Source organism: Sparus aurata, chromosome 2 (genome assembly GCF_900880675.1).
Source record: "Sparus aurata chromosome 2, fSpaAur1.1, whole genome shotgun sequence".
In the NCBI taxonomy this organism is placed as follows: domain Eukaryota; kingdom Metazoa; phylum Chordata; class Actinopteri; order Spariformes; family Sparidae; genus Sparus; species Sparus aurata.
Window position 1 is genome coordinate 7,054,547 of NC_044188.1, and position 25,308 is coordinate 7,079,854.

The 25,308-nt window shown below is 39.8% G+C and overlaps 3 protein-coding genes across 8 annotated transcripts in view; 2 read left to right on the forward strand and 1 right to left on the reverse strand.

Moving 5' to 3' along the window:
• The window catches only part of cadm2b (cell adhesion molecule 2b), a 141,093-nt gene extending 137,640 nt beyond the window's left edge, over positions 1–3,453 (forward strand). For all 3 annotated transcript variants that reach the window (XM_030406616.1, XM_030406599.1, XM_030406609.1), the window contains 2 exons: positions 1,232–1,354; positions 1,462–3,453. In XM_030406616.1, coding sequence (XP_030262476.1) covers positions 1,232–1,354; positions 1,462–1,580 — 242 coding nt within the window. In that variant the 3' untranslated portion in view covers positions 1,581–3,453. The remainder of the gene's footprint in view (positions 1–1,231; positions 1,355–1,461) is intronic.
• A 12,779-nt stretch (positions 3,454–16,232) lies between these two features.
• On the reverse strand, positions 16,233–19,659 carry rwdd2b (RWD domain containing 2B). 3 transcript variants are annotated; one of them, XM_030397315.1, is made up of 5 exons: positions 19,642–19,659; positions 19,054–19,267; positions 18,877–18,944; positions 17,342–17,710; positions 16,233–17,243 (listed from the first exon to the last, which is right to left on the reverse strand). In XM_030397315.1, exons 2-5 carry the CDS (start codon positions 19,264–19,266, stop codon positions 16,991–16,993), a joined length of 903 nt encoding a protein of 300 aa, XP_030253175.1. In that variant the 5' UTR covers position 19,267; positions 19,642–19,659; the 3' UTR covers positions 16,233–16,990. The 3 variants fall into 3 exon arrangements, with proteins under 3 accessions (XP_030253175.1, XP_030253168.1, XP_030253159.1); XM_030397308.1 differs by lacking the exon at positions 19,642–19,659 and adding an exon at positions 19,548–19,632; XM_030397299.1 differs by lacking the exon at positions 19,642–19,659 and adding an exon at positions 19,446–19,615.
• On the forward strand, positions 19,593–25,250 carry usp16 (ubiquitin specific peptidase 16). 2 transcript variants are annotated; one of them, XM_030397273.1, is made up of 19 exons: positions 19,593–19,899; positions 20,093–20,159; positions 20,263–20,459; positions 20,551–20,654; positions 20,756–20,868; positions 20,954–21,192; positions 21,284–21,379; positions 21,490–21,620; positions 21,713–21,800; positions 22,310–22,391; positions 22,526–22,617; positions 22,699–22,752; positions 22,857–23,024; positions 23,161–23,279; positions 23,313–23,848; positions 24,086–24,180; positions 24,388–24,474; positions 24,581–24,725; positions 24,815–25,250. In XM_030397273.1, the coding sequence occupies exons 2-19, from the start codon at positions 20,099–20,101 to the stop codon at positions 24,934–24,936; spliced, it is 2,529 nt and encodes an 842-aa protein (XP_030253133.1). In that variant the 5' UTR covers positions 19,593–19,899; positions 20,093–20,098; the 3' UTR covers positions 24,937–25,250. The 2 variants fall into 2 exon arrangements, with proteins under 2 accessions (XP_030253133.1, XP_030253125.1); XM_030397265.1 differs by having other exon boundaries at positions 19,595–19,899; positions 23,161–23,848.
• Positions 25,251–25,308: the final 58 nt, after the last annotated feature.

Consider the following 25,308-nt stretch of genomic DNA (forward strand, 5'->3'; position numbering starts at 1 on the left):
TTATCTGCTGAAGTGTCTGTAGTTTTACTTGTGTGACAGTGTGTGTAGTTTTTTAGGTGTCAGTTTGTCCCAGGGTTGACATAAGACTAATCAGTGTACGTACATGTGAATTAAATCTAAAAAAAAAAATGTATGGACAAGTATATGGTCTTTTGGTCATTTTCTCACACTTTATGGTGAAAGCATTAGAAGCAAGTTGTGTTGAGATGACAAGTTCAGATGCTGTGCAGCAAGAGCCTTCCTGCTTGTCTTGTTCCTATGAGCAGTGTGCACCAGCTGAGTGTGATATTAAAATTGCTTATGCCCCTCGCTGACAGTGAAATCACCTGTACAGATCATTATGTCCATCGACATGCAACCAAACTGTTGTTACAAAACAGTTATTGCCTCAGAGTCTGAAGCGCCTGCTCGTGAGTCCCTGATAAAGCAGTTGTGGTGATTCTATCCTGCATGGTTCCAAATAAACTGCATGTTTCACAACTTCATCTTTTTTATTTTTAACTTCCCACACTTTGGGTTGCTGAAAATGAGGGTTGCATTCCGTTAACAGAGGAATATAACGAGGTTTGTTGGAACATCCCCGCCGTCATTTCCCAGGGTCACTTTGCAAAACTGAGCACAAGCCATAGCCATTCATCAGCTTGAGATAATGAGAGCACACGAGGTGCACAGTAAAGACACAGGCACTTACAGTTTATTACAGGACAGACACGAAGGCATGCTCCTGCTTGGGAAACCTTCAGCTCGCTCTCTGCCCGGAGGACGCCTCATGTTAAGTAACACTTATTTAAAAAACCTGAGCCTCAGCAGCAGAATCTGGCCGTGAGCATAGGGAAAACACAAAAGACGGCATGTGTAGGGGCTTTGGCAAAAATAAACTAAAACATCACTCAGGCCGAGACTTTCTTGCAGCACATTGCTGTTGCTCATGTCATATTTTGAATTGTGCAGAGATTTGTGGTATTTTCTTATGATTACTTCTTTTATGCCTCTTTTCAAGCACTTCAAAGCAGCGACGTCAGGTTGCTCTGAATATGACAGAAGCTCATTTGGGACTGTTGTGCTTTGTGTGTTAGAGCTACATCTGTATTTTTCCAGGATAATTGTAGGAGTATAATGTTGCCGCTGCTGTTATATAATTCTCTACAGCTGCTTGAGACAGCAACGAAACATCTTGCAGGTGTTAACAACATATCTCCGCTTTTCCCTCTCCGTCTCTGTCTTGTCTCAGATCCTAATGCTTTAGGACAACACGGACCTGACCACGCTTTAATCGGCGGTGTCGTTGCAGTCGTGGTCTTCATCACCTTGTGTCTGATAATAGTTCTCGGACGATATCTGGCCAGACATAAAGGTAAAAGAGGTCACTTGAGCCGCCTTGAATAACAATTTTCTTGCTCGTTTATATGTCTAGCACTTCTCAGCAGAGGGATAACTTGCTGTGGCTTTGTGTGTCTTCAGGGACGTATCTAACACATGAGGCCAAAGGAGCAGAGGACGCCCCCGACGCAGACACAGCCATCATCAATGCTGAGGGAAACCATGTGCATGCAGAGGAAAAGAAAGAGTACTTCATTTAGACCTCTTTTCCTCTTTTCCTTCGTTTCATGACAACTTTTGACAGCAGACATGCAATTTTAAGCTGCCTCAGCGTTACTACACGGCCTGTTTTGCTTTACTTAGTATTCTTTTGTCTTCTCCAGAAAGCTCATGCTTGGATAGCTTGTTTTGAAAGCACTCGCTGACAATATAGCCTTCTCCTTTTGTAATCAATGTAAACCATGTACAACTGGATTATTTCCGTTTCAGTTTTACGGTGCCTACAAGCTGTATATTTTTCTGCATTTTCTTTCCCCGCTTGCATTGACTTTTTCTCTCTACTCTCTTACTTTACGTGTTACACAACTTTTTTGCAGATTTTTTTTTTTAATTCAGAAGCAACAGGAAATGTGTTTCAACTCACGTTAAGAATCAAGTCTTAGCTTCTCAGAGTGTTTTGCTTTAAGATCAAAATGTGTTAAATACATAAATGTATCAAACATCAACATCAGTAGACTCTTTTGAGGGATTAAACAGTGGTTTTGTATGTTGCTCGGAGTTTGCCCCACCATGGCCGTACTGCATTTGTTCAAAAAATTGCAAAACAGACCAGACAATTTGCCAAAACAAAACAAAGCAGCACAATCTCTGTAATTGTCTCGAGATGAAATCAACTCCCTCTTAGCACTGTCTGTATATTTCTGCATTGATTTACTTTCAGTTTCCGCTCATGCTGTCAATTTGTACCAACAGAGAACCAGTTCGAAAAATTAAAGCACAAAGTCTGAGGACTAACAAGGAGGGAAAACACATGAACAGTTTCTTGTCTCAGGATTCAATTTGAGTCTAGATGGAGAGATGGTGTCAGACACATGATGAAGATTTGAGTACTCTTGCAGATATCATCATGGATGAGGAATTTTAATTTTGGTTGGCGATTTGATGTTTAATCCAAACTGAATGTGTGGAACCTTGTGGGGGTTCATTATTTATGTTGAATTTGATTGAACAACTATGCTCAATGTGTGGATATTGCTGTAACATACTTTGCTAACGTGAATATTGGTGAACAATATTGTTGAATCTTGGGATCCCTGACATATTGCAATTTGTATATTAGCATATACAGTATTTAAATTATTCCATGAGTCTTAATTTTTTCCCATTTATCTAAAAAGCAGTTGTTTTGCCAGACGGCATGTAAATAATGTGTAATTATTAAATTTTAGTAAATGATAGAACACTAGTTATAGCTTTTAATTTCTGGTCATATAATTTCCCGTCACTTTGATGAGATTGTTTTCATACTTATGAAGATTTTTTCAAACAGGGATTCTAATGAATTGCTTATAATGTAAAAAAAAAAAACAAGAAAAAAAATTAAAAGAAAAAAAAGATTCTGGTCAAAATATATGTATTTATCATTATGATTGATTGATTGATTGACATTTATTATATAATACTATATTGATTGATATTATTGCTGTTACTAAAGTAGTTGTCTGACATTAACTTTTCCATTTTTTAATTCTGTACCTTATCATGACAAAACAATACAAGGATCACCGTTATGGCCTTTGAGTTTGCTGCAAACAGTACTAATGACATGTTGAGGCATTGGTGAATCAGACATCCCCTCACTGTATATAGTCACTGTATCAAAGACATTGAACCACATTGCCAATGCTCATACATGTTATTTTGTTAGTTCGATATGATGCTATAAATAACTCATTTTGTACAAAGTTTTAATCGCTGTAATTAATTTGCTTTTTATGGGGGATGTGTGAGGTTTGCTTTTTTCTCAGTATTGATATTCATTTTTCAACTATGCCACTGTAAAAAAAAAAAAAGACAGAAAAGAAAAAAGAGAGACAAAGTGCGGATTAAAATATGAACAACTTGAAAACTGTCTTTTTGTTGTGACTCGGCTTGTACTTTAATGCACTCAAGAGTCACGCTTTGAGATTGTGAATTACAACGGTCACAATATCAGTCTGCACAACTACAGTTGTATAAAAGGGAGCATATGTTGATGGGCAATGCTGTGACCAAAGTTGCACTGCAATTGTTATTCCAAGCAACTGTTGAGTATTTCTCAGCCTTTAGTATTAATAATATATGAAAAGTGTTGGGGGATTAAAAAACCATGAAGCTCCTCAGGAAGATCGCCCGAGGCTCTCGGCTCTGCTCATGATTTGTGCATTAATACAGGGTGACAAAAGGAAGACTCGAGTCTCCCTGAATTCCTCCTCGTCTCACTGGAGCTGAGTTCGATATGCTTGAAGTGGCTTTGTGAAACTATCCGCAGATGTCAACGCAGCGTGCTGCTGTTGCCCTTGTTTTTACAAACTTGAGAGAGGAAGTAGGCTGAGTGAGGCGAGCCACTTTTTGATTTGACATTATAGTCGAGGATGTTGGGATGCAGCTCGCGCTAATTGGAAGTGAAGTGATAACACTTAAGATTAAACTTCATTGAACCCTGTGGAATTATTGAAAAAGCAAATATTAAAATCATCTAATAGGAAAAAGACCACTGGAATAAGTGCACTAAATAGATGACAAAATGTGGGAAAGAGACTGAAGCAGCAATTGAGTGGAAACAACTGTTGAGTTAAAATATGTACAGATATTGCCTCTGTAAGGGTGTGAAAAATGGAGGAGCAGTATGGATCACTGACTTATAGATTGGTACAGGTATTACTAGCATTCATGTATTCTTAATTAGTGTAAATAAGGATTACTGCTGGATAAATATGTGCTCTAGGTGAAGGTTAGTATGCATTAAAATGCAGTCTATGCAAAATGAAAATACCAAGGATATATTAGGAACATATGGGACAATTCAAAGAGTATTCCAAGAACACTGTGTGCACCTGTACATTGCAGCCACATTATCTTATCAAGGCCATATGTATGGAGATGAAGTGTAATGGTCTGTGGACGAGCATTATAAAACAACACCTTTTTCAAACTTACATTCAGACTAAAGAAAATCTTACATTTAAAAGTTATCTGGATACTAACCCTGCCAATTTAGAAAAAGAAAAGAAAGCACCTTTTATAACCCATTATTGCTGCTTCAGTGACACCAATGAACTTTCTGAAATTTGAGGATGGATATAATGGCCTTGTGCAGATTACTAAGCTCATATCAAATATCTCGACATCCTTAAAGGGAGATCTCGTTCCAGGACACGGGGCCCGAGTCATTATGATCCTCCATTCTTCAGCTCCCATTGACCTTGAGCATAATGTTGCTTCCCAGCAGACTAATGTTGCCATTATCAACACACTGTCCGGGCCAACCATCTGCCTGCTTCGCACAACGCCTCGCTCCCCCCTCTCCTCTCACAGAGACGGTTCCCAATGCTCACTTCATAATCATTACTACCAAAAGCCCAGCCAGCTCAAATAAACATCAGCTCCCACTATCACACTCCTTCGCGTTATTAAAAGCTCAGTGCTTCGTTAAGCTATGTAAATTGAGATAGACTGTCTTGAATAATGCCTGGCAGAAAATAATGCAAAGAATTCATCATAATTTAGTAATTGGATATCGAGAGGGAGAAACACTCATGTGCAATCGTAAATAGTGAGTTGGAAAATGGATTTTTCTTTTTACCCTTGAAATGTGAGAACCATACCGTGGGCAATGTAACAATCACAGCATGACCTCTGAGGAGGCCTTGTAAGTCTTACTAAACTGAGGAAACTGATCCCCACTGTACCCTGTAGGCAGGGTCCATATCAGTCCTCTAGCTCACAATAAGCTCTTATCATAGCAGAACAGAAGTCTCTGACAAAAATCCTTCGGGGACGAATTGATATCTTTAAAAAAATAAATAAATAAAAAACATTATTACGCTTAAACATATTAGGTCTGCAGCATTATTCTGATTCTGCAATCTTGAACATGAATTCCTGGGCTAATAGTCCTTGCAGTTGTCTTTGCAGTCCTGTACAATTAAAAATATTTGCCTTCTTTCTAGCATCTACAAGACTCTGGCAGAAAAGTTTTCTTTCAGTAACTTGGACCAGTCTGAAATCAACACAGTTTGGATTTTTTTTTTTTTTTTTTCATCCCACAGTTCTGCTGTAGATTAGTGACAACTGGAGGAGCCTTAGCAACACTTTGTGAAAAAGCCCTCCAACCCTGACGCAAATAGTGGTCCTTCTTTTGGATTAACAGCACAGCGTTTTATACAGAAATAACAGTAATTCCACTTGTTTTCACTATCCAAGCATGTAAATTGCCTTGTGTAATTCACTGGGCGATTTGCCGAGGACGTAAAAGGATAAAAGGATTTCAAAGATAGAGTGGGATTGCAAAACAAATGCAGTACGCTTAACAGAGCTGATGAGGAAATGTTTGTCCTCTAATTTTTTTTTTTTAATTACAGATTTAACAGGTGTTGGTGACACTGCGAAGTAACCCAGTGATTCATCTAAACCTCGAGTCAGTACTGTATTAACTGATAACAGCATCCAAAACATTCCCAACTGGAAAAATCAACAGTTTTTTTGTCTTATTAATTCTGTGTCATCTGTCATATCGCCTGCCAGGCAGAACAAATATTTTGGAAGAGTTTACTTGTAATCATTGCTCTGCGAACAAACATGAGGTGCAAAGAGCAGACAGTTAAGAGGAAATTCATCATTTTTCAAGATCCTATTTTTCAATTTCAGAACTTTTGTGTTCAGAGTCTGTTATCATCGCCCTTCGAAGCCCGGGGTTGCATTGTTTGTGTAAATGGGTTTTGTCTTTTGATTGACAGCTCATTCTCATGGAGAATTGGGTAGAATAATACCGGCATGTTTACAACACCTACTTGGCTACCTTGAAAAAGGAGTCATTGCAGGCGAGAAAAAAATCATGATGATGGCAACTACAGGTACACTCAGGGAATTGTAAAAAAACAAAACAAAACAAAAACAAAAAAACCCACAGCTAAAGATAAGATAAACATTTTCTTACTTTTAAAAATGTTCAAACAGCGCATTTTCATGTAAAGCTCATGTAGGTGGAGCCCAGCTGAGTCTTCCGTAGCCCCGTTTTGACTGATAGCTGCAACATTCACGCCTCATCTGTATCGCTGCTGAATCAGACGACTGTAGGATATTATCTTGAGATGTGTTTTGCCTAATCATATTTGATGAGATTAAACAGATCACTCACACTTCCACTTGTGACAGGGGCGAGTTGAAGTTAGAAGGAGTCAAATGATCTGGAACAAAGAACATGAGCTTGTGTATCCCCCTGGATGCATCACCATGCCATTAGTCTAGATGAATGTGTACAGTCAGATACAATTCCCTTGTTTGCTGCATGAGGGCTTCCACTTTGCGAGGCAGCGGCTCCGCTGTTCGAAACAGGCCACATGCAGGCCCGTGGATTGATGATTGAAACAGGGCTACCCACTGTATTTTAAACTCATTCATCCACACAGACTCAAGTTCTCTGTGGTGCATCTTTAAATAGCCTGCCCTGGGATTGTCTGTCTGCCACTTGATTTATTCTATATTGTATTTTTAGATCTAATTAAAAACCAACTTTCCCTGTATTGTTTGGCTGAATTTTGAAATGTGCAGACCCAGGAGAGCACATAAAGGGAAGCCATGTCTCGGTTAGTCTTTTGGGGGAAGAAAAAGCTTGTACCTGTGGCATAAGGTATGCAATAAATAGCGTGCCATCTGTTTGGATTTGAGCACTTGAGATTCTTCCAAAGAACTCACCAGAGACTTAATTAAAGTTGGAATATTAGTGAGTGGGAGACTGATGTTCCTCCAATAAAATGACAGCTATAGGAAATCTTAGCATTAGTTTGATACTGGAGATTATTTTTTTCTTTACAGTGAGAAGACGGTGCTGCACTTTTATTGAAGTGTTCAGCTGTCGACGTTTTCATAACATATCATTTTGATGCTTTTTTCCAGTGCTGCTATTGTATCCGTTCAATCTAGAGTTCTGTACCCTGATTTAATGGCTAATTTCCTTGGAGGATCTGTTATATCCTGCCAACGTGAAAACACAGGAAATGATGTATGTTCACACAGGAAACATCATGTTGAAAAGCGGGAGAGATGTGCTAGTGACTGCATGGATAATTAGCCAATTAATAAATGGATAACAAGCCACGCCATTTTTTAGAAAGGGGATGTGCCACTAGCTCATTATCACGTTTCACCGAGAGCAGCATTGACAAACTTTTGTGAACTTTAGGTGTCATGTTTCTAAAAGGTAAGAAGAAGGAGGGGGAAAAGAATTTAAGGAATTTAAAAATAAAATGATTATATATTCAATGAACTTAGCATTTTTTTTCTCCTGTGTATTCCATGATAGGAATTTCCTCCTTTTCAGATAAGAAACACTCTCCAAAGCAAACAGAATATTAACGTGTAAACATTGTATTGAAAAGGTTCTGACAAACTGTTGATGTCGGCCTCATTATCATCGAGGTCCTCCTCGTCTTCCTCTAGTTGTTTTCTTTGAATCATTATGTACAGTAGTGCTGCAGGACAACATCAGGTTTAATCGCCTGTGGTTTAAAATAGCATCAGTAACACAACATATGCTTCTGCACAGCGCACTGCTGTTTGCACTGTACTTTTATCTATAGCATAAATAATTACATCACATCAATGAATTCTGTTGCAAGTCAAGCTCGCCTTGCACATCACATGTTTTTTAATGGTATGCATAGTGGTTTTAAGCAGAGATGATTTAAACTAAAAATACACCTAAAGTTTGTTATAGAATATCTGTGCAGGGAGTTATTGACCCCAATAGTTAGATTGACACGTTTCATTCAAATATGTTCCACTTAAAGAAATTCAGAAAAAAAAACCACTTACACACAGTAAAGGTATGCCTGAGATTCTCTCGTGTCCCTAATCACATCGAAAATAAATCTGCTCTGATCTGATTACACACACACAAGCACTTCCTAAAGCCCCAAATAAATCTGTATCTATATTAAAGCGCTTTGCAAAGATAAATCATACTTGAGATTTGGTCAAAGGATGACACAGCACATTGCAAGCAAGTATCAAAGACCTGCTCAAGATTTATGGGGTTGGAGCTGTTAGAGAGCGCATACAAAAAGAGGGGAAGGACCAGTGGGATTGCTAAGGCTTGAATACTTCCAGAGCAGCGTGCCAGTCGTCTTTATGATGCCAGTCAGTGTGATGGTGAGCCTCAGGGATTACTCCAGACAGACAGCTCAGTAAGACAACTGATTAAATAGTAGTGAGAAGAGGGAAAATGTTTAATTCAGCCATATTTAGTATTCACAGGACGGACAGCCATACAAGAGTTCACCTTGAGGGGTCATCAGGAGAGAAAGTCCAGAATCCCAAAGAGCTGCTAGTCCAAGTTTCCACATAGCACTTGGAAACACAACTGATTGTGTTTTTAATTGCTTTGATTATGGAGTTTACTTTGGCTGAATTGGAAATGGTAATGCAACACATAGCGAATTAACAGACTGATATGCTGTGAGAGGGGGCTCTGTTGTGCAGCTCTCGTGGCATCATGATGAATTTACCAACACAATCGAAACTCAACTTAACTTAACTTTGTGGTCGGCACAAATGAATACGTTCCTCGTTAATGCAACTCTCATCATGGTCAACTCTAAGCATTATTATTATTTAAGGCAATATGGATTATTTTACAAAAATAAAGAGAAAAAATGTGCACATGATTAGCTGCATTGGGAGATTAGATTATATTTTACAATAATTAACTGCTTATGGTGCCACATTTAATATATCACAGGAAGACTAATGCAACCAAATCACTTGTAGAGACATACAACTGTGCTACATCTGAGGAATACATGGTAAGGTTAATGCTTATCCAGAAACAGTCTGTTCAGTTATTTTTCGATTATTTGCAATAATTGCAAAGCACAACACATTTGGCTCACTTTGGACACTGAACAATGTGACATTATGGTCCCGTGGTTCACATCTGTGCGAGGACTTTGAAGACTTCGAAGCACAAGTTTAAAAAATTCTTTGTCCTAATACTCTCAAACCCTTCTGTTCAGTGTTTGCAGCTTCAAGTAATTCAAAACAATACTATTCATATTAGCTTGGCTCTTTGAAAGAGTGCCAGCTATAGAGACATGATGAAATCCCTGTGTTGAAATACCTCACTGTGACGTTCAAAACTAATTCAATTATATGCATCACCAGTTCAATAGACCTACAGAATTGGGTTATTGTCTGAAATGATGAAAAAAAGAAAAATACCAGTAAATCATGTGTGAATGAAGTTTAATGTAAAAATGATTTTCACAAAGAGTTGCCAAAATGGGCGTAAGAATGAAGGATATAATTTCTGCAGTCATTTTTCAAGCTATTTACTCTGAATCAACAACAGCACATATTTACTATGCATCTTCAGATGTATGCATATAGTGGGGAGATGGAGAATATGGTGGGATATCTTTACTTTAAGACTCCCCATTTAAGATTTAGAAGCAGTATACGATCATTAAACACTAGTTCTAAGCAAATATTAAGATGTGTAAAGAATTTATTAATGTACAATATTTCTTACTGCTCCCCTGAAGACATTTTATATCATTAAAACTATATTTTACCATTTGTCATGCATTATCTGTTTATATGACTTCTGGTTGTCCACAGGAAGAGTTGTGGTTTTTAATAAATACATTATTATAGGATTACATCTGCTAACTTTTAGGCCTTCATTATACTGTGGCGTAAACCACTTATTTAATGTCTGAGCACTGCTTATACATGCTAAATAGTAGGACTTGAAGACATAACATGTCATATTTCTGTAGACCTTTGTCATATATTTTGTTGAATTGTGTACTTATATCCAACAGACTTCAAATCCAGAGAAATCTTTAATTGTATTCAAGGTAATGGTGCATTCTATTTGGCCACCTGTCGCTATAAATTCCTGGAGAGAATTAGAAAGTGAGGAAGAAAGTCGTGACTTACAGAAGCCCTAAAGGGCCATGCATTCATACATTTTATTTCCTTCGTTTTCCCGTGATAGCGAGTTCATTTAATTTGTTTTCTCGAGATCTCGAGTTATTATCTCAAAATAACAACTGCCGTTTTCCCGAGAGAACGGGATCATTTTCTTGAGATCTCGAGATAATGACTGTGATGTGATAGGCCTGAGATTTCCATCACACACCAGTGGCATGGCATGCTAATCGATGGGTTTATGGATAACATACACATTAGTGTGCTTAATCCAAGAAGACGGTTAGCAAGGCTTAAGCTATATCCGCCGCGCAATCTAAGTGAGCCTGATGTCTTTGTTAAAGGAGAACTTCGGTCGATTTAAACATGCAGCTTCATTGCTCAAGCTACCCTTGACTTGCCAGTACCGAAGACGCGAACACATTTGGTCAAACCATTACAGAGCTCCGTGAACGCAGATTTAGCATTGAACGCTAACAGCATGGGGTCAGAACTTTGCACTGTGTTTTAAGCGTCTTAACATGCTCCACATCTCACACCAAAAGTTATGCAACATCAGCAGACACCTTACAACACAGCACTGTAGCGTGTATGACTCAAAATGAATAAAAAGTAGTTAAAACAGTGTGTTTGTGCAAGCAGCTACATACCTGTTTGTTGACATCCGTGTCTTCCGGTAGCTAGACCAAACTAGTCAATCCATCGAGCGTGCGCTTACTCCCTCACTGGCGGAGATGGAAACGTATTCCAGCATTTTCGTGTTTCTGTTCATAATGTACATGTCCATGTTACAGCCTGTCATGAGCCATGAGCCTTACAATAGCCTGTTAAGCCTGTTAAGTACGCACTCGGTGGATATACTAGTTTGGTCTAGCTACCGGAAGACGCGGATGTCAACAAACAGGTAAGTAGCTGCTTGCACAAACACACTGTTTTAACTACTTTTTTATTCATTGTGAGTCATAAACGCTACAGTGCTGTGTGCTAAGGTGTCTGCTGATGTTGCATACCTTTTGGTGTGAGATGTGGAGCATGTTAAGATGCTTAAAACACAGTGTAAAGTTCTGACCCCATGCTGTTAGCTTTCAATGCTAAGTCTCCGTTCACGGAGCTCTGTAATGGCTGGACCAAATGTTTTCGCGTCTTCGGTACTGGCAAGTCAAGGGTAGCTTGAGCAATGAAGCTGCATGTTTAAATCGACCAAAGTTCTCCTTTTACTACATAGCTGACCAGCTACGAGGTCCCAGGCATCCGGTATTCATGGAGATGCCCGGAACCTCGTAGCTGGTCAGCTATGTAGGCTCACTTAGATTGCGCTGCCGAAATAGCTGAAGCCCTGCTAATCGTCGTTTTAGATTACGCACACTAATGTCTATATTATCTGTAATAGCAAGGCACAATGCTATTTCAGTCTGTGTCAGGCCTTGATTGAAAAGATATGTGGTGCGGTGATTGACATGCTCCTGCCCCTCTGACATTGCTACACTGAATGATGTTTCCTGCAATGATTTAATATAGTACACTATGGTTTTGTTTTCTCAAGATCTCTAATTAAGTATAATATTATCTCGGGAAAACAAAGTTTCGTTATGCTGAGATGTCTAGAAAATTATCCCGTTATCTCGAGAAAACGGAGGAAATTAAATGTTTGAAAGCATGGCCCTTTAGGGCTTCCGGAATGACTAAAGGTTATGTGAATAAAACTTTAAAACACTACCTCGTCTGTGAACATGTAGATAGATTTTCATTAGATGTTCGACAAACTCTCATGATCCTGTGCTACTTTCTTTTGTATTATTTTGATTGAGAGACCCCTAGTGGCGGAAATTTCACACAGAGCATTTATAAATAAGTTTTATCGATTTGCTGTCAAGTCAAGCAGGCCAAACAACTAATAAGGTTACAAAACAGAACATCGGAAACTTTCAGTCTGACTCATGCAGACTGCGTCTATGGCTGCTGTCAATCAGAACGAATCACCATGCATCATGCACTGCTCCTGAGGAAGTGAGATTCCAAAAATGTACAGTATTTTTTGAGATCATGAGATCAGGGCTACATGTTTGAGTTTTGATCGATAGCTCATTGCATCAAACATGGGATGTGAATGCATCGGTGGAAAGTCAATATGGATGATGAGGATGAGGAGATCCAAGAAATGTTGTTGGTGGGCAAAAGTCTCCTGATTGTTTCCGAAGCTGAAGTGTTTGTTCCACTCACTCTTTTATTCAGCTCCACAGTATAACCCCATGGAGTACAAGTATGCAATGGTCTCACCAACAATGACTAAAAAGCCATTTAGGGAAGGTCCTGTTCCCCGCTTTCATCTGATGTAAAAATATTAATATGTCACGGAGCGATGAAACGCTGTGAGGCAGGTAAGTGGGAAAAAATGAACATCACCATTGCCCCAACCTTCACCACCTGAGCAACCTTGTCTCTGCAGTTTTGTGATAATGATGTTAGAGTCGCAGAGACCCCTGATCAGATGAAACAGGAAAGCACCCCAGAGATTTCCAGATACTCTGAGCAGAACCTTGATCTGCTGAGCCGTATCATTTACATGGAGTCCAAACTAGTGTTCAGGTAGACAGGATGATCATCATACAGTTGGTGGCCTCTATCAGTGTAGCTATAGTGCAGTCTGAGTCGACAGACAGTGATATCCTCTGTTGTTTCAGTTCTGTACTACGGAAATTATAAGGAAAATGACTCAGGTTAACATTAAGAGGTAACATCTGTATTGAGCAAACAACGTTGAACTCAGAAAACTAAGAAAATCATAAAGTATATATCCTGATGCATCTCATCACGGGACGAGTCTGAGAAATGGCCGATAGAAAAGTTGCATTTATATGACACTTACTGTTTAAAACGATGTCTCTCTCTCTGTTTTGCACGAGGGTGCATTTATTTATGTCATTATTTATTTCCTAGATTGTATTCATTTTTGTAATCTTATTAGTGGGGCTCTTCATTTTAGATTTTAGCTGCAGCGCTGTCAATCCTGCCTTTTAATACACAACCCCCCAATTTTAGTACAATGCAGAAGGACAATCCAAATCCCCAATCCAAACACGTGAATAGCTAATAAACATTCTTGACTGGCCAGTCAGCCAGTCACCTGATCACGTTTCCCTCCTCTGAACACTAATTCCCAGAAACAATCGATATGAAATGATGACAACAAGCCTGTCAGAGCACCAAAGGGGAAGATATCTGCAGAATTCAGTGTTACATTTAAAAATACAAAGCGCTTGAGTTCAGAGGCAATAGAGCAAAAATGTGTCTCGGTTATACCTCTTATGGACTGAACTGTTTATCTATCAGTAAAGGATGGAGAATATAGCAATTGAAGGACAGTTTCAGCAACATAGAATCTAATTTAGCTGCTAAGGAGTGGTCTACTCTTGACCCGTTAAGATGTTATTGACCTGTATTGACCGGAGGTAGCGTTAATGACTTGCACTATGGCCGTAGCTGTAATACAGGTCAATAACACTGCTGAAACAGATGAGATTGACTACTACAAAAAAAACAACATGTTTACCTTTTGTACATCTGGCAGGTAGATATCAGCAATGAACCTCTGGCGTAGAGAGCCAGTTGCCATTTTCCCCTATTCCATATCACACATCAAGGAACAAATTCACTAAGGCTTTAATTTAGGCTTTGCAGTCATCTTTGGCGATGTCGGAATCATATGCTGGAACACTGTGAATGCCACTTATCAGCACTCTTACCCAGTGAAAGAAGAAAGAGGAGATTCACAGTGTGTAACAAGTGAGCAGAGGAACACTGTGAGACAAATATTCCTCGATGCATTTCCTTTGAATTAGCACGTTGGGCATGTAGTCTGCTGTTCTGCGTGTCTACTACTTTACAGTTATGGCTATAGAGGACTGAAGAGACAGACCAGAAAGAATGGAAGAAAATCAGTGAAGCATCTTGAAAGTCATCTGTGCATGGAATTAAACAAATTAAAGGCGTGGAGTAAAAACAAATTCCTTTATTGAAATATTGGCTATTCATAATCCACTGGTCATTGCTTTATCAAAGCTGCTATGAAATCATGTAAATCATTACATTAAATTATGGCAGATGATATCAAATTTTAGGAAAAGGGCCATTCTTCATGTCAGGTAATCCAAACTCCACAGCAGAATTTAAGCAAAAATAGAGAACATTTTCCACCTTTGGCTGTTTTATAAACCTTACTTGTTTGTATTTGGCATACGTCAGTTTAATCTTTTCAGATTTTAGAAATCTCTTGAAATATTGATTGGATGTTCTGCAGCCTTACTTCTTCAATGGATCACAGCTAAGAGCCAGATACCTAAAGTAAGCATGAAATGAAGCCAGTTTAAGTTGCATGAATCCCAGCTATTTAGAGGAGGGACGACTGTTAAGTCAGGTCCATATACAGTACTGTTAGGATGAGGGGATTAACTGACTCATTCAGCTCCTACTTACTGTAGAAATGCTGACTGAAAAAGGGATATTAGACCCAGAAACACAGGGTGAGGGGTTGGAAGTGGTTGCTCATCCTAATTTAGAGCATCAATTCCTGCGAGAAAAGCTGGAGTTGCGGATGCACCTGGGAGTCGAGCTCTCCTCGATAAACAAATAGACATAAGACTCTCTTCTCTTCCCTCTTCTGAAGAGGCAAGCTGGTAGTCTGACCGGAGTTAGTAGCTACTCTGTGAGGGCAAAGCAAGGACCCGTAAAATCAGGAAGAACAGAACAGAAGCGACACAAGGACCACCAGCTGACCAAGATCCCCCGGGACAAAAGAGGGACTGGGATTCAAATCAGGATGAGCAACCTCCTCATGGCCTCTCTTGATCTAGTATCTGTTGGTAATTCTAGGAAACATGTCTTAAAAAGCCAAATCATTGTTAAAGAGAAGCAGAAATTAGACAAGACTGTGGTTTTATTTTACAGCTTTTACAAAGAGAGTCCACAACGCCGCTCGTGTCTTGCTCTTGGGGAATGCACAAGGCCACAGTTAAAACCTTTTAACCTCATGAACTTTTTACAACACTTTGATCTGCACGGTTGATTCATGAAAGTTACATATTTTTCGACAAAACACATTATTCATATTTGATCCAAATAGCAGTTTAAATTGTTCTGGGCCAAATCATTATTATACAATTGCTTCATTATTTTCTTAGGCAGCTCTTCTGGGATCCGGGTTATGTATTCTATTAGGTCTAAATATTTTAACATCCAGAAATAACAGGTTACGTTAGAGGATGCCATGCTGTCTTTTTGAATGTGGACTATATAATGCTGCCATCTGCTGGGCAATGTAGACGGAGCAAGTTTGCAAGTAACTTCACTCCGGTGCCTGTAACCACTGAACATTTGGCTTTGGCTTCTTCTGAACATTGTGTGTACTTGCAATTTCTTTTGATAAAATAACTCTATGTTGATTTGGAGTTCATTAGGTACAATATGTTGATTTTCATTTGTTCCATCAGTTAATGTTTAACAAAGCCTGAACATTGAAATGCTCACTCAGGGTTCAAACTCCTTAAAGGAGATAATCTCCAGTGGCATTTTTACAGCATTAGAATACATGAAGTACAACGTGTAATGGTATGAATTAATTACAGACTTCCATTTATAAAATATTTATGAGGAAAAAAAATACATTTTGTAGAGATCGCCTCGACACTGAACCCCAAAGTAACAAAGTCTACACAAAATCTAAATGAATGTTAAAATGTCTTTTAATACCATATCAGTCTTGGGCGTTTCTAAAAATATGATTCATGTTCAATAAGAGTACTTTTTAATTGCAAGAGTGTGATCCACAATTATGCACAGTTTATCTAAGCACCAATCATTCAAAGAAAATTGCAGAGAGATTTTCTGCGGTTGTGTTATCTATAATTCATAAGAGGAAAATCAACAGATTTCATAAACAGATATCTAGCATATTGTTGACTATGTTGTCCAATTATTAATGTGGTATCAGACCTGAAAATCCTATAACAGCCTGGTGGTAATACACAGTGGTGCCATTTGAGGAAAGAAACACCTAGGGCAAGGTGTGATCTGTGGCACATGCAGGAGTATTAAACTTGCAAATATAACTGGGGTCCTTGAGAAAACTCTCAGAAAAAAACACAGTTTTAATAACTCCTTTTGGAAAAATATGCCTATTAGCTAAAAGAGTGATAACTCTGTTTCATGCAGTGTATAAATGTTTTTTTTTCTGCCTTTTATTCCAATGAGGTCCCGAGTGTGACAGCTGTGCAACATCCATAAAAAGTGGTTCATTTATCAGTTTATCAGCATGAGACCAAACGCTCAGTCCATTTATGGGCTTGGTTGAAAGACAAAGAAAAGCTTTCATGCTACTGAATGCATTTCCATTTTTAAGTTGGCACTTATTTTCAGGAGAAGTGATGTCAATGACAAGTCACTAGTCAAGCAGCCATGTATATTTATTCTCAAGGTCTGACCACTACCTCCCTTCAATGCCAAAATATATCTGAAAGATGTCACAACAGCCTTTCTCATTTAAAAACTGGTAGAGCTGCCCAAGGTCCATGTGATTACCTCTGTTCCCATGGGGGTCAAACATAGCCTCTTCAAAGCCTGTGAATTTGCGCAGGGAGTCGATACTTTCAACGGCCCCGCTGTCCTCGCCCTGACGATCAAGGGGAATATCCTCTCTATGTCGAATCATGATCTTCTTCCATGTCAGAACCTTCACTCTGTGAAATGGGAAAAAGTTTGGAAAATAATAAACCTGGCACCTCAGCAGGCTTCTGGCTGTGACATCGGCTGCTAAAAATAACAACGCTCAAGATACCTGGACCAGAACTCTTCGCAGGCGGACTGAGGACCTTCCACGCACACAATACCAGGCTTCCCAGGCATGCTGAATCCTGACAGGCCCAGCTCCTTGGACCACTCCAAGATGTTTTTCCTTTTCACCTTGTTGTAGATGTGGTGACTGTAAATCCACAGTCGGCTGAACACTTCCCGTGGCCGTGGAGTAGCAGACTCTTTCTTAGGAGTCGGTGTTGCTGATAAGCTCTTATTAATGAAGAGCTGCAGGTTGTCTTTCACCCAGTCCACAGCAGAGAGCACACACACTTCCCCCTGGCAGTTTTCTGTGAGATATGCATTGAGATCTGAGTGGAGCTGTGTCTGCTGGGCCCTGCTGAGACCAGCACACCTACGGCACAAATAAAACATGCTGTAAGAAGGATTCAGAGAAATTCAAGGCCTTTGGACCTAGAAGTTTCAACCCTTGGGAACAAAAACTTCTAAAGGAAATCTTCAAGAGGCTTATTTGCACTGTGACATTGCATAAAATAACCAGAACAGATCTTAAGGAGCTTGATAGGATTATTTATATGAATGACTACTCCCGAGACAATGTTTTCTGAAAGCAAATTACAACGTGTCTGTCCTTAATTGCTGCTAAATTATTTTGCTTTATCATGTATACATAATATTTTTCAATACTATATCTCTAGCCACAATTGCTTCTATAAGTTTGCTCATCTTTATAATGAAAATTAGCTTTTAGCTGCGATTCCCACTACTCATCAACAGGCATATGGCAAATTATATGCAAGCCGCATTCAACCATGCAGATTTCTTCACTTAAAATAAGGCCATAACTGCAGAATATATCCCCTTACTTCCTGCCACAGTCACATAACTCGATTTAATCTGTGTAATTAGTCTATCGCTTGTATTGTAAGATGTCAAATTGCAGGACGTGATTTGACGTTTCATTACAGGCTCCAATTAACACATGACCTCCAAATGGAAAACTTTTGGAGAAGCCTGCACACACAACACAGATGAGTTGCTACCATCTTTGGGTATACAAATCTTTATATACAGTCTCTACTGGTCACCGTGACATTGGGTCTTATGAACATGATATTTTGCAAGGAGAGCTCCAACAATTAGATGATTTATCGATTAGCTGATCAAAAGAAAAGTAGTTGCCAACAGTTCTGATAACCAATACATTTTCAAACTCCTTTTTACTCCAAACATTTGCTGTTTCCAGCTTCTCCAATGTAAGGATTTGCTGCTTTTCTTTGGGTTTTGGACTGATGGTTGGGAAACAGAAGTCATTTGAAGGTGTCACTTTCAGCTCTGGGGAATTGCGGTGAGCATTTTTCACAGCTTTGATGACATTTTTTAGACGATTATTTGATAAATGGTGAAAACAATAGTTGCAGCCCATTTGCGATGTTCTGTTTTCAACAATCTTCACAATTGTGTGAAGAGATTATAATCATTTTACAGCAAGGCATTTGGTTATTCAAGCTCTTGTCTCTCACCACCTTTGCCACACATCAGAAGTGGACAATGGCTTACCGGACTGTTACTTCTGGTATCACACTGGGATATTCAGATGGATAGGCACAGGATAGGATGACATCTGTCTGAGTGGAGCGACAAAAATGAGAGAAGACAGCAAAAAAACACAAGTGATATGTTTGTGGACACATTTAAATCGAATTGACATACTACGACAGTCGGTTATTCGGGTACCATGTCCATGCTTGCAGTGTCCAGCTTCTGTTTGATGAGAAACTGAGGTCTGGAGGCTGGAGGGCTGTCTGCTGAGTCTGAGCTCTCAACATACTCCCTGAGCTCAGCTAGTGCCAGCTGGTCTGTCATCTCCAGCTCCTCCTGGGTGGGAAACATGCTGGACAGCAGCTCCATTTCTGCAAGCTGAGACTCTGCCCACTCCAAGTAAGACATGCTGATAAAGGAGAAAGATCTTCAATACTGTTCTACATATATATAAAAAAAAAAAATAATTAAATCCTTGTTTTCAAACAGCTTTCTGTCTCCACATTCAATGATACTGTCGCTTTAAATTAACGTAGTGCCACATGTCATTATTCACAACTCTGCTAACAAATGACATGTTTGTTTACCAGCAGCTAAACTTAACTCGCTTGTTGTCCACGTGTAACATTAATTGAATCTGTTTAAATAAGATATAAAGCTATATTGAACAAGTAGGCTAGTTCAACAACCGAGCGTCTGTGGAAGTAGCACCCAGCTAGTCATCGGGCTTTGTTTCCACTCGGACTCTTTCAAGCGACGCACACAGGAAACACACGTACTGACCAGCAGAAACAGCGACACCATCACATTTCTCTGTTCCTCTGTTGTCTGCATGTGTCAGCTGGGATTTTTCTGCCAAATCAGCGGAGTGATTTTTTTTTGGGAGAACTGGAAACTTTGTGGGACAATTTTCTTACATTAAGTATTTTATTTAACGGCTGTAATTCGTAAACAAAGTAAACTATGTGCGGATTCGTGAAGTCATCCACTCAAAGTAAACGAAACTGAAAACTGTGAAGGGTTCAGGCTCCGTTTAATACAGTAAGTTGACTGGACCATGAGGATGGTCGTGAATTGTAACGTTATATTAATTGTTGTTTGCTTCTAACACTGAATATACTGGTTTTTAATCGTGTGAAGCAGAATTATAATCTCATGTAGCCATTAGCCAAAGCTAACGACACTCCAGAGAACTGCTGTCTGATTTTCATTCATCTCCTGTGCTGAACATCAGGTGAAAATGGGGAAGAAACGGGGGAAGGATAGGAGCTCCAGAGAGGAGGATGACATTGACCTGACAGGTAAAGAATGTGTCATCATCTTCATGGCCTGTGTGATAACCTGTGGAAGGCCTAGAGAGAGATTCTCACTGTGTGTTTTACTTCCATCTTTCCTTCTTCACAGGTCCATCCTGCAGACATATTAAGAAGGGAACAGACCAAACTCTACTAAAGAAACTCTCTGTGGATTCTGATCTGACGCGTTGCCAGGATTGTAAGCATGAAGAAAATAAAGAAAATACCAACACTACCCTGCAACAGGAGCCTGAAGAAGATCAAGAAACAGCAGCTGTTTGGATGTGCTTGAAATGTGGCCATAGAGTGAGTGTATTCAACCTAGTGATCATTAAGATTTTGAAAGTGTATGAAATGACTTTACGCTAAATGACCAGATGTGTCTAATTTCTACCAGGGATGTGGACGAACCTCTGAGAATCAGCATGCCATCAAACATTACGAGACTCCGCGGTCAGATCCACATTGCCTGGTGATCAGTTTGGACAACTGGAGTGTTTGGTGAGTACGAGTGTGTTGCTGCGGTGTGTTGGTTTCACTGCGGTTGTGTTAATAACAGTGTTTTGATTGTTCCTTTTTTCCATGTGTTGCCCAACCTCCAGGTGTTACTTATGTGATGATGAAGTCCAGTACTCGAGAACAGGACAACTGGCTCAGCTGGTGACCAACCTGCAAAAACAAACCTCTGCCGGTCCCATAAACAGGCCGCAGAAAAGTAGGTTCAGGATCACTGTTTTTTTTTTTTGTAAGGTTTGTTTGAATTGCGTGTCTTTATAACCATGTTCTGTTTGGCTGTTCAGGAGTGAAAGAGGAAGACAACTTGGTGGAAGTTGAGCAAAAGACAGAGCCCTTAAAAGCGGAGGAAAGTGAAGACACGGAGAACAAAGAAAACGTCCAAAAGGACTGTCCAAAGAAAAATGTCAAGAAAGAGACGGTTGGGAAATCACAAAAAAACGGCACATCTGAAGACAGCGGTGGTGTTTTAGTGAAGGGGCTGAGCAACCTTGGAAACACTTGTTTCTTTAATGCAGTTATTCAGGTAAGATTGTGCGTAATGGGGTCGTAACATTAAGATGAGAGATTTATTAAATCGTTGAGTCATTATTAACTGCTTTCATTGTCTTTTCCAGAATCTCTCCCAAACACAGCTCTTAAGACAGACTATCAACAAAGTGGCAGAAGAGAAAATGAGTCTTGACGTTCAACCTGTTGCCTCCTCAGAACTGGTGTGTTGTCATGTCTTAAATATTTTCTTTAAGCTGTAAAAATGCTATGGTTTTTCCTACCAAAACTACAATGTTTATTATCTAAAAACTTGTTTTTATTATGATTTCAGGAGCCTATCAAAGTAGAGTTGGACCAGCCTGGATCCCTGACTTTAGCTATGTGTCAACTACTGAATGAGATCCAGGAATCCAAGAAGGGTGTGGTAACACCGCGGGAGTTGTTCACACAAGTTTGCAAGAAGTGAGAGCCAGGAGTTCAAGTTCAACTAACCATTAATATGTGCTTCAAGTATACTCCCGAGCATATTTCATTGTCTTGTCTCCTTTCTGCAGGGCTGCCAGGTTCAAAGGATTTCAACAGCAAGATAGTCAGGAGCTGCTGCGCTATCTTCTGGATGGGATGCGAGCTGAGGAGATCAAAGTATGTGCTCAGTTTGAATAAAAGTCTGCATACACATAGGTGAAAGTTTTGCACTTGAAATGGAAACTGTAGTTCTGCAAGTGGCTAATGTTGCATAGCACAGTACTTTATTGACACCAGAGCAGCCGGCTGATACGCAGTGAACTGTGCACTTGGATTCTGTGTTTCCAGCCCACTGGCACCAAGTCAGCTTCTAAATTTATTCGCAGATCGAGGAACATGTTATGTGTGAAATGAAAGAATTGTGGAGAAATAGCTTCTTTTTTTTTAATGACCTCTGAGATGTTGCTTTCCCAGAAAGCTATTCTGATAGGTTTGCCAATTTTCACAGAGCAGAGGTTTTACAAGAATGCAATCAGAGTGTGAAGAGGCTGAAATTATTGAGATTCTGTGAAAGGGTTGTACATCTTATATCTGATATAAACTGATTATTTTATATAAGATATCCTGCTTATGGTTCACAAAAGGTTATTTTCATCATCATCTCAAGATTGTGTTTGTCTCTACAGAGAGTAAGCTCGGGGATCACTGAGGCATTGAAAGAATCTAGAAAAGGCACAGATGAAGAGCAGCTGAAAACACTAGTCAAAGGTAAGGAATTTTGCTACATCTTGTAGTCATTGTCATGTGAGCGAGCAAAAACATGCTGGATCTTATTATAGTTTGCAATCTAAGCACAGCTATAAGTTAAATGTGGCCATCTGACAATGAAGTTCTGATTTCAGAATATGAGAAAAATGGATTCCCGAAAAACTTTGTCGACTACGTTTTTGGTGGGGAAATGACCAGCACTATAATGTGTCAGCAGTGTAAAACGGTATGTATTGTTGGCAAACACTGAAGACGCCTGATGGTGTTGTGTTGATGTCGAGCTAAATTGCCTCTACTGTTCTTACAGGTGTCTGTAGTCACTGAGATGTTTTTGGATCTTTCCCTTCCTGTTGCTGATGAGGTAAAACCCCTATTAGTGTTTTTTTTGACAATGAGTTGAAACGTTAAGTGCTCATTATTTATTTGTCTCACATGCATGTGCCGTCTTGTGACCACATCTTACAGGCATACAGAAAGAAGAACCAGAAAAAAGCAATTCAGACCACCTCTGAGTCGAGCCAGGCTGGCAGAATCAGCCCAGCGTTGACAAATGGAAATGATGACATTCCCACTGCGGGTGGCAGCAAGTACCAGCAGAAGAAGGCAAAGAAGCAGGCGAAGAAGCAGGCAAAGGTACCGAACTGAATTTATATAGTGGAATTTACTTAAATATTAATTTTTCCATGAATGTATCTTTTGACGGATGGGTGTGAATTACTGGGCAGAATAAATGACATGATGTGCATTGTTTCCCTTTCTTGGCCTATAGCATCAAAAGAGGCAGCAGAAGTTTGAGGGCAGAGTCACTTTGGACAGTCTCACATCTCCAAACCAGACGGAGAGCAAGCAGGCAGATCCTACTGCAGATGCAAATGATGGGGAAAATGCTGACAATGACATGCATGAGGAAGCTTCACCGAGTGAAGGCAGTCCTGCACAAACCAGTGTGTCTGAACAGGACCAAAAGAACCCAGACACAGTCCAGGATGAGAACGAAAAAGAGGACGACGACGATTCAATCATCGACTGCGACGCATCAACGACGTCACCGGTCAGCAACCGCTTCACTGTCTTATCGGAGGAGCAGCACTCAAAGGACAGCGTCATAGACGATGACAAAACATCTGACATGGATCAGGAAGAAGAGGAAGACACGCAGCTGGTGAGTGACATGGAGAAAGTAACCCTGGATGACGCCTTCATAGAAGACTCAGAAGATGCCACAGAACAAGTCATGGAGAGTGAAGATGAGCCCCTGGAGGCTAAAGAGTACACTGTAGTAAATGAGGATCCAGAGCTGGCCTTCCACACGATGGCAACCAGGACAGCCCCTGAGAAACAAGAGTGTTCAGTGCAGTCATGCCTTTTCCAGTTCACAGAAGTGGAAACCCTTACGCAGAACAACAGCCTGCTGTGTGTCACATGTACTAAACGGCAGCCAAAAGACAAGGCTGGAGGTATGAGGAATTTCTCTCCGTAATCATATTTGATCTGTTGTTGTTGATATTGTACAAATCGAACATGTTTGGGGATGTTGGACAAAACAGTATCATCAATCCAGTAATTCTAACGGGGCAGGAAGACAATAACATTGTGTATCATTGGGCTTCTTCCTCGTGATATGCTGCGTCTTTTGGTCCAAGCTTTTTTCACTTAGGGGCTCAATTAAATGTGTCTTTTCGTGCTTCGTTTAGGATCCAAGAAGAATGTCTACACTGATGCCTTGAAGCAAATGCTGATCTCCTCTCCCCCACCCGTGCTTACACTTCATCTGAAGAGATTTCAACAGGTATGACAGTTCAAGAGAATTTCAGCATTTTTACACTTTTGATCCAGTTGACAGTCAGCCAAGCAGTTTTTATTCACTCAGCTGTGAACCAGCTATTTAAAGAGAAAGACACGTTCTGTTTTGATCATTTTTTGTCTTTTGTATTGCACTGAAACATTGCCTTGTAAATCATTTCAGCGAGATCACTTTTGTTTATTTTTCCTCTAGAATGGATACAGCATTTGTAAGGTGAACAGACATGTCCAATTCCCCTTGATACTGGATCTAGCTCCCTTTTGTGGGGTTAAATGCAAGGTAAACATTAGGATTAACAGCACTTCCGAAATATCATAGGCTCACTTGTACATATGTCATTGATATATTATAGTTTGAGTACTAACCAGAAGTTGTTTCCAAACAGAACGAGGCAGGAGATACTCAGATTTTGTACAGTTTGTATGGTATTGTGGAGCACAGCGGAACAATGAGGTCGGGTCATTACACAGCCTATGTGAAAGTACGACCTGAGGGCCCTAAACCCTCATCCAACGGCATTACAGCACAAGGTAGGTGTACCCAGGCATGCCAGTCAATACAAATATTAATTTGGTCCTTATTATTGAAGTATCTCCTGTAACTCATTGTTGTCTCTCAGGAGATGCAGAGCCACCCAGAGGGTCCTGGTACCATATCAGCGACACAAGCGTTCAGCCCGTCAGCGAGAGTAAAGTTCAGAGTTGCCAAGCCTACCTCCTCTTCTATGAAAGAATCCTCTAATCAAGGACGCACTACTCAGGAACCTCCAACAAACCAACCTGCTGCTGCTTCAGCGCCACAGTATATATGGGATCTCAAAGAGTTGACCAAACTTGGCTCGTTTTGACAGTGACTCAAACTGGCCTATGCTGAAATGATATGATAATGATATGATATGATTATACAGAAGGAACATTTGAGAATGTCGACATATTCATTGCATTGGTGTCACACAGTGTTTCAACAGAACAGCTGTGTTAAAGTCACTGAACAGATTGTGTTATTAGATTTGTACACATAACAAAAAAAAAATTATCAGGATAAAAAAATCGAAGTTGGGGAAATCAAAATTTGTAAAAGAAATATTTATATGTTTATTTTTTATCATGTCAT